General features: G+C 41.5%; 1 protein-coding gene across 1 annotated transcript in view; it reads left to right on the forward strand.

Annotated features, from left to right (window-relative positions):
- The window catches only part of KLHL26 (kelch like family member 26), a 39,319-nt gene extending 29,751 nt beyond the window's left edge, over nt 1-9,568 (forward strand). Inside the window, exon 3 of the mRNA XM_018567813.1 lies at nt 7,975-9,568. Coding sequence (XP_018423315.1) covers nt 7,975-9,565 — 1,591 coding nt within the window. The 3' untranslated portion in view covers nt 9,566-9,568. The remainder of the gene's footprint in view (nt 1-7,974) is intronic.
- Nucleotides 9,569-9,956: the final 388 nt, after the last annotated feature.

Consider the following 9,956-nt stretch of genomic DNA (forward strand, 5'->3'; position numbering starts at 1 on the left):
TGTGTGTAGATCTATACAGGCAACTAAGACTTACTATGAATTTGTCTACACATCTGTTTGTGAAGGACAGAGGTTAGTCGCATCCAGGTTTTGATGGTGACTTTTGTTGTTCCGGACACATGTCAATGCACCATGTTTAAATGCATGTGTCGGTGGCAGAATATTAGATACTTCTGGACGCATACGCACGTAGATGCATGCATGCGTAAGTCCTTAACGCAGATAGCAGCATATTTCTGGCCACCTGGCTGGCATGAATGTACCTGTATGTCGCCTACCTTAGGTGTATGGGCACCCACTATGTAAACCTGGTTGGCTTAAGCTCTGCATATGGGGGTTTCCCTGAACAGGACGTTGTTAGTGCATCCTTTTACTGGACGCATGCAGTTTAAACATCTGTTGGGCTGTTTATAGCATATGCTCGGTTAGGGGTCTTCAATGGGGCATAGCTTTTTTCCAGGCTATTACATGAATATCAAGCTTGGTCTTGTATCCACCCCAAGCATGGCTTCAGGGTGTCGGTGGTCGGTTTCGTGTTTTTTCATTCTCTTCGATTTCACACAAGAGAATCGGCATTATATCTGGGAGGATGGCAAGGGTGTATTTGCCCTGCGTAGGAATGGTGCAGGAATACTGGCTGCTCTCTGAATTCAGAAGGCATTTTGCATGCTCAGGCACACGATTTAGAGACATTGTATTTGGTACAGTCAAAAGCAGTGTGTTGCATGTCAGATAATTTTTGTGGAGCACTGGAATCGAACACGGAGGTGTGATTTGAAACTATTCTGGGCACACACCCAAATGCAGCAGATATGGACAAGCCATGATAAACCAGATCACTCCAGAGACAGGCTACATACTTCAGGGTTTATGGTTGTGCCTGCACCCATGTAATCTAGGCATCGTTTAGGGATGGGCGGGTGTTTTTTACCCCCAACAGGTCAGTATGTCGAAGTGACGACCTGCTTGGGTTTTCTACATACATCAGCTTCTCTATTCTGCCTATAGTATCGGAGGAGTGTCAAACCTTAGGATCATAGGCCAGCCACGTGACATTTGTTTGATCTCACAGTTGCTTCGTCTTGAACTTACTTAGGTAGAACTTACTTACCCAGTGAGCCCTTGGGTTCTGTTAAAGGTCAGAAGTCCTGGAATTGACAGGCTTTGATCAAGAGCCTAAGTACAGCTGTCCTAGACAAATCTCAAACAACTCTGCACCTTCTTGGTGTCTGGGTGAGTGTACACATAGGTATGTATGTACGCACGCCTTCCTTCCTGAGAGGCCTTAATCCATGGTATCTTAGCCAGGTGATGACCAAGTGTGTACAGCCACACTCGTGGTATATTTTGACATGTATATCAATAGAGGGTTGGCGTCCCTCTTTTTATCCTGTTTCATCCATAGGATGGAAGTTGGCTTCTAAATCTGACAAAGCTTTAGTAGGTTTCTCTGGTACTACTTGGACTTCTGTCACTCCTTGAGGAGCTCCAAGAATGTTTTTGACCTGTTTCAGGGCCTGATACAGGCTAGCAAACACCATAACACTGATGTTTGGTGGCTTCGGATGTGCATCGCCCTGTCATCCTCTAGAAGGGTTTATAACCAGCTGCAATGATGGCCTTGGACTCATCTGGGGCATAGGGGCTATGGTCGCCAGAGAAAATCTGTAAGGAAGTCACTGAGCTGCGTTTCAATCTTTGGCGTAGCACTGCAGAGTTACCCTCCATCTGTTGTGATCAGACTCTCGGTAGTAAGGTGCTCTTGCCAGTGCCCCCCCCGGTTAAGTATATTATTCCTAATTTATCCTCTCAGAGGCTGCCCTGGACGATGACTGGGGAAAACCTAAGTTAGGTGACTGGTAACTTATTTTCCAGGAATTGGATTCCCGCCCTGCTTATTGAGTGGTGTGTTTCAACATGAGTTTCATTGTTACTTCCTGGTGGTCCTTTCCTGCCTTCGGTTCTATGATAATACTGAGGTGGTTAGGAGGGACCGCCCTTTTTATTCTAATTGTGGATGATGTGTTTCCTGTTTCAGGTGGGAGGATCCCATCTCTCAGAGGCTGCCCTGGACAATTCCTGGAAAATAAGTTACCAGGTACCTAACTTAGGTTTTTCAATGGGGTTTAAGTCTGGGCTCTGACTAGGTCAGTCATGCAAGGACATTCACCTTTTTCTCCTTCAACCACTGTGTGGTCATTTTTGCTGTTTGCTTTGGGTCATTGTCATGCTGGAGGGTAAACCTTCTTCCCATTGACAACTATCTGGCAGAGGGCAGCAGATTTTTCTCAAGAATTTGACGGCATTTTGCCCCATCCATTATTCCTTCTATCCTGACAAGTGCTCCAGTTCCTGCTGCAGAGAAACACCCCCATGCTTTACTGTAGGAATGGTGTTATTTGGATGGTGAGCTGTATTGGATTTCCGCCAGAGATATCGTTTGGTGTTCAGGTCAGATGAGACTAAAATTTTTTGGCCTGAACACCTTTTTTCCATGTGGCCTCAGAATCTTCAAGGTGCGTTTTGGCAAAGCTCAGTTGTGACTGCATGTGGCCTTTCCTGAGAAGTGGCTTTTTTCTTGCAACCCACCCATACAAGCCACATTTGTGGAGAATTTGTGATATTGCTGCCACATGCATGCAATTATCACTCTTTGTCATAAATTCCTGTAACTGCTTCAGAGTTGCTGTAGGCCTCTTGGTAGCCTCTCTGACCAGTTTCCTCCTGGCTCTTTCATCCAATTGAGTGACGTCCTGATCCAGGGAGGGTCTGTGCTGTACCAAATGCCTTTCACTTCTTAATAAAAGACTTCACTAACCTTCTAGGCATTGATAAAGCCTTTGACATTGTTTTGTATCCATCTCCAGACCTTTGCCTGTCCACAATTTTATCCTGAGATCTTTTGACAGTGCCTTGCCACCCGTAGTTAATTGTTTGCTTCAGTTGCACTACCAGGGACTGAAATGCTCCAGGAAAGCTCTTTTCTTGCCGATCTAGTCAAAATGACCACAGATGAACACAGTTGAAAGTCAAATGGCTTTGTGTGCCATTGAGAAGGTGATTAGCTACACCTGATTTGAGTTTACAAGTCATTTTTAGGAGGGGTGATCCTTTTTCAAACTCAGTGATTTCTGTTTTTTTTCTGACATAATACCAATATCTTTCACTTGGATGGTATAAGTTGCACTGAGTAAATAAAGCTGCATAAAACAAAAACTGTGTCTGTCTTCATTTCAGGCTGCAAAGCAACAAAATGTGATTATTTTAAAGGGGGGTGATTCTTTTCTATACCCACTGTGTACATGATAGATTTAGATGTATACAACCATCAGGCGTAACATTATGAGCTCAGAGTTCTTGAAAAAGTTAATGCTGGTCCTAAAAGAAAGGGGTATGAATACACAGTACATCGCAGTTTGTTGCGTATGGGGCCGCATAGCCGCAGAGCGGTCATGGTGCCCATGCTGACCCGTGCCCACCTCTTTGTTGCGTATGGGGCCGCATAGCCGCAGACCGGTCATGGTGCCCATGCTGACCCGTGTCCACCTCTAAAAACGCCTACAATAAGCACGTGAGCATCAAAATTGTACCATGGAGTAGTGGAAGAAAGTGGCTTGACCTGATGAATCATGTTTTCTTTTACATCATTTGGATGGCCAGGTGCGTGTGTGTCGCTTACCTGGGGAAGAAATTGCACCAGGATGCACTATGGGAAGAAGGCAAGCCAGCGAAGGCAGTGTGATGTATTGAGCAATGTTCTGCTGAGAAACCTTGGGGCCTGCCATTCATGTGGATCTACTTTGACATGTACCACCTACCTAAACATTGTTGCTGACTGAGTACACCCCTTAATGGAAACAGTATTCCCTGATGACAGTGGCCTCTTTCAGCAGGATAATGCGACCTGCCACACTGCAAAAATGGTTCAAGGATGGTTTGAGGAACACAACTTGTTTGAGGTGTTGACTTGGCCTCCAAATCTCCAGATCTTACAGGACTTAAAGAATCTGCTACTTGAAGCTTGGTGCCAAAAACCACAGCATACCTTCAGAGGTCTAGTGGAGCCCATGCTTTGACAGGTCAGGGCTGTTTTGACAGCAAAAAGGGGAACTTACTCAATATTAAACTGTTGCCCTACTGTGATAGCAGTTTTTCTTAAGGTGTGCAGACCCAGAGTGTATGAACTGTAAGTACACAGTACACCTTATTAACCAACTAAATGCACAGTGCATGGAAAGTAAACATGAGGACCCAACCTAATGGCTGTGTGCTGATCCTGGCATCTTTCCACCCCAAGGCCATTGCTTGCTAGTCAGACACTGCTGAGCTAGTATACTGAAATGAGAGCACCAAAAAGATTCAGGGAGTTTTGGAACACTGCATTCTTTATTGTAACTCTTAAACTGGAGTGCACATTGGTGGACATTTATAAAAAAAATTTTTTTAACACAGCAAGGCAATACTGAACAGGAGAACGGAGACAGTTTTTACAACAGATTTACTGCAAGGTTACAGCTTGTCATAATTTCCTCCATCTAAAAAGGCACTGTGGCAGAATGCAGCCTGACCAATTCTTAAGTATGCATATGTTTAGAGGGAAAGCCTGTGTTTTTTACAGTGATAAATCTATCTATGGCCTGTATAGATCTTTTGCACTTGGCTGCCGAGGGTTCCAGGTGCAAGGGTCCGAAATACAGTTTAAAAACTGCCACATAAACTTTGCTTAGTAAGAGGTAGCCTGATATGGCTAATTGTATTGACCATTTGCTTAAAGATAATGGGGGACATTTATCAATATTTTTATAAGAGCAGGATTTACATTCAGGGCCGGCCTTAGGCCTTTAGGCGCCCTGTGCGGCCGCACTGCTCGCACACCCCTAAGGCCGGCCCTGTTTACATTGATAAATTAAAATATTCAGTTCTGATAAACTGATCTTGGAAAATGTATTATTGGTTTAGATCAGGGGTAGCCAAGCTTGGGCTCTTCAGCTTTGCGGAAACTACAAATTGAGGGATTGCAAGACTCTGACAACCAGAAGCATGATTTTCAGGGACAGGTGAATGATGCGATTTGTAGTTTCATTTGGAGGGCTGGAGTTTGGCTACCCCTGGTTTAGATGGTGGTTACTTTATGATGAATAGACAGCACCTTGGAACTATAGGGTTGATTTACTAAAGGTGATGGACTGTTCACTTTCCAAAGGAATTTGAACTTTGCAAGGGAATCTTCCCTTTAGCTTAGTGAATGTGGTAAAGCTCTGCTGACTTCCATCATCCAGTCATGTACAAGCAAAAATACTTTTTTGTTTTTACATTTTCCTTGCTCGTGAATGGGTATTCTTTGCAAACCAAATTTTCACCACATGCACTAAACTAAAGGAAAATTCCATTTCAGAGTGCAAATTCACTTGCAAAGTGAACAGCCGATTTATCTTTAGTAAATCTATGTCTATTTGTAGTAAATATATTTCTGATTATAATGTATATGCAGTTGCTTCTGTCCTTTGCTTGAGAAACCCTCCAGTTGTACCTGGACTAATTATAATAAATCAAAACCATTCTTTATAATGTGCATATGTTAAGTTTTCCAGGTAATGGTATTTTTTAGGGATGCACCGATACTGTTTTTTTTTTGTTTTTTTTAATATGGAGTACGAGTACCGATTTTTATGATTTTTTTTCAGTACTTGTCGATACCGAATACGGATACCGGCATCCATGGGCCCAGTATATCAGGAAGCCGGGTCACAACCCGCCGCCCGGCTTCCTGATTGCCTGGGAAGCTGGTGTTGTATCAAAAGAACACAGACGTCACCTTCTGAGGCTGCCTGGCTTCCTAACCAATTAGGAAGCCTGACAGCATGTTATGACGTGCCAACCAGCTTCCTGATTGGTCAGGAACTTGTGACAAGGTGGTTGCAGTAATCAGTATTTTCTTTAGCTATTGTTACCATACTGACAACAATGTCAGGCCAGACAACTTTTTGTTTTCTTTTTTCGTTCAAGTCACAAATAACATGCATACAGATGATTAATTCACGTTCATTTAAATAGCAGTAAACCAGATTTTACATAGGTAAAACTAATTAACTATACAATCACCACATTTTAGGAAATCCAGAAAAAGTATAAATCCAGATCATATTACTTTGTATAAAACATTCACACAAAATGTAAAAAAAAGACAAATTATTTAACATATATTTTTTATTAAATGTTCTCCGATGAGGTTGAATGTTGGTGTTTTTTATAGTCGGGACTAAAAAAAAAAAAAAGCATTTTCATCAGCTGAATGTGAAAAAATGCATATACTGTAGATATTTGGTATTTGCACATGATTTGCTGAAAAAAAAGCCTGTTATTACAGGTAATATTTTTATATCAGTCATAGCCAGATTGGTGATTGTAGCCATGACATTTCAGTCAGAGAAAGAGCCTAAATGCAATCAGTTTCTATTGTATGCATTATTTAGAAAAGCCATTGTGTTATGGGTGCAACCTGTGTTTAAAAGTTTATTTTGTAATTTTCATATCAAAATAAAAAATATATATGACATCAGTTTAAAAACTTTTTTTTAAGCAAAATTAACTCCGACCCTTTTATAATTTACCTTTTGGGGATGTTCAGCTAAGGGCTTACAAATAAAAAAATACATAATATGACATTCACACACAAATGACATGCATGCATATACACATACATCATTTGTCTAACAAAATATTGGTCCTTTTTAATCGGTATGTATTTGGATGTTCATACATTTCATGCAGCTGTTATCACTATGTATTGCTAAAGGGCTCAAATTTATAAGACACTTTTATTTTAAAATGTATATTTTTTCTTGTAATTTGAGGGAAGGAAGAACTTTCTGTCTAAATTGTCTCTGTATTAATCACAGTTCAGTTCCAAAAAGTAACACTCTCTGAAATTGCTTACTCTTTTTCGGCACCATGTGGCATTAATAGTGTCAATATTGAGATGCATAAACATTCTCCTCATTTGTACATGATTGTAGACCGGTCCCAGTCATACACAGATGAAACCTTAAGGCCTTGTTCACACTAAGTGCGTTCCAAGAGCAGAACAGTTACAGACCGGATCAAAACTGCGTCCAATGTATTCCAATTGTATTTTGGGCTCTAGTTCACACCGCAGAGTTCAGTTCCAGAGCATGTAAAAAAAAACTGCAGCAAGCCCTATTTTACCTGCTCTTGAACGCATGCAAACGCCCTGGAGGGCACGGAAAGCCCTTTTTTTAAAAAAACCAAAAACGGCCCGGAACGCATCAAAACGCGGCACAACCCACTGCACTGCGTGTGCAGAAACTCATGCAGATCTGGTCTGCATTTGGTGTGAACAAGCCCTAAATCCCTTTATTCTCTACACAGGTGAATGTTTCATTTATGATGAAGCACTAAGAGCGTAAATCCGAAAATATAAATGGTGTGATTTGAATGAAAAATTATTTTCAGAAAGTGAAGAACTTACTTGTGGTGTCAGAAGTCCGGGCGCGGTGGAGAATCTGGCGCTGCAGGAAGTGTTGTGTAATATTGTTCAATTTGCGGTGGTCTCCAGGTGAAGGAGTAGGGGTGAAACAGGACATGTCCTAGGAGTTGGCCATGGCGGCTGGAAATGGTATCATCAAATATATTGGTGAGTTCAGAGGTCAAGGGCTGAAGCAGAGAGCAGATATAGACTGGGTGCTGTGTGTGCCGAAGGGCTGATAGGGAAGCTGCCTCTGGTCTTGGCCGTGGTATTTGTTCTAAACGTGATGGAGTGAAAGTATTTTTTGTAAACTGAGATCAAGTTAACAGGGGAGTAAAGGAAAGTGAACATAAGCAGTATGGGTGGGGTGGAGGCTACTGAATGAACATATTACTTGGTTCTGGATGGCTAAACTTTATTTTAACTGGTGCAGTTGAAAATGTAATGAAATATGTATGTATCTAATTTTTTTTTTCTTCAATTTGAAGGGCAATGTTTACAGGAGGAATGAGAGAAGCCAGTCAAGACATAATTGAATTAAAAGGTGTATCATCTAGAGGTTTACGACATATCATTGACTTTGCTTATACTGCAGAGGTTACACTGGACCTTGACTGTATTCATGATGTCTTGGGAGCTGCAGTGTTTCTCCAAATGGTACCTGTTGTAGAACTTTGTGAAGAGTTCCTGAAGTCTGAAATGAGTGTGGAAACCTGTCTAAATATTGGACAGATGGCTACGACTTTCAGTTTGGCATCTCTAAAAGAGTCAGTGGATTCTTTCACATTTAATAATTTCCTTAAAATTTCTGAGGAAGAAGATTTTCTCCATTTGTCTTTAGAAAGACTTATTTTCTTCCTTCAAAGTAATAAGCTGAAAAACTGCAGGGAAATAGATTTATTTAATGCTGCTATCCGTTGGCTGCAGTTTGATTATTCACGTCGGGCTCTTGCTAGTCAAGTTCTTTGTCATATTAGATTTCCACTCATGCAGTCTTCGGAGTTGGTGGATAGTGTCCAGATTGTGGATATCATGGTAGAGGATGTCTTGTGCCGCCAGTATCTTCTCGAGGCTTTCAACTACCAAATCCTTCCATTCCGACAGCATGAGATGCAGTCTTGTAGGACGGTCATTAGATCAGATGTGTTCTCACTCATAACATTTGGTGGAACTCCTTATACAGATAATGACCGAACAGTGAGCAGCAAAGTGTATCATCTGCCAGATGTAAGTGCCCGCCAATTTAAGGAACTTCATGAAATGGAGATTGGTTGCAGTCATGCTTGTGTTGCAGTCCTGGATAACTTTGTATATGTAGTAGGTGGGCAGCATTTGCAGTACCGCAGTGGTGAAGGAGCTGTAGATGTCTGCTCCCGCTATGATCCCCATTTGAATCAATGGCTAAGAATACAATCCATGCAGGAGAGCAGAATCCAGTTTCAACTGAATGTCTTGTATGGCATGTTGTATGCAGTTGGAGGAAGAAATAGATCAGGCAGTTTGTCCTCCGTTGAAAGATATTGTCCAAAGAAGAATGAATGGACCTACGTGTGTTCCCTAAAAAGAAGAGCATGGGGTCATGCTGGTGCTACACTTGGGGGAAGGCTGTATATTTCAGGAGGCTATGGAGTATCTGTGGAAGACAAAAAAGCCTTACATTGCTATGATCCTTCTTTAGACCAATGGGAATTTAAGACGCCAATGAATGAACCAAGAGTTCTTCATGCAATGGTTGGGACAAATCACAGAATGTATGTATTTGGTGGAAGATTAGATCATGTTGACCGATGTTTTGACATTTTAGGTGTTGAGTACTATGCTCAAGAGAATGACACATGGACAACTGTGACTCCAATGAGAACAGGACAGTCTGAAGCTGGTTGCTGTGTGATGGATCAGAAGATTTATATTTTAGGGGGCTACAACTGGCATTTGAACAATGTAACTAGTATTGTACAGGTGTACAATATAGAAACTAATAAATGGGAAAGAGACATGCACTTCCCAGAGTCTTTTGCTGGTATAGCATGTGCATCGGTTATATTACCGCAAGCCTGGACAAAATCGCAAAAAACGTAATTTTTTTTTAATGTATTTCGAGGATTTTGTTTATAAGTTTGCAAATGTTTTACAACCTCCTACCCAGTCATCAACATATTTTATTCAAACCATGCCCCCTTCAGTGCCACATTTACATACATGACCCAAAATGTTTTATTCAGCTTACCGCTTATTTTTTAGTTAAACATGTTACCTGCTACCAATTTCTGCATATGTTGTACACATTCCCCAGCCTAAAAAGCTTAAGTGATACCACTGTTCCGAGTAGAATCAGTTGATATTCTGCATCCCCTACAAATATAACAATATTGGGTCCTGCAAGACGCACATATAGCCAAAGCCACTTTCTTATCTTGCCTTCTTTTTTGCACCTTGTTTCCTGCCTTCAGCAGATCCAAACAATACTAGC

This window comes from Nanorana parkeri, unplaced genomic scaffold (genome assembly GCF_000935625.1).
Source record: "Nanorana parkeri isolate BGI_ZX_2015 unplaced genomic scaffold, ASM93562v1 scaffold1097, whole genome shotgun sequence".
Lineage (NCBI taxonomy): Eukaryota > Metazoa > Chordata > Amphibia > Anura > Dicroglossidae > Nanorana > Nanorana parkeri.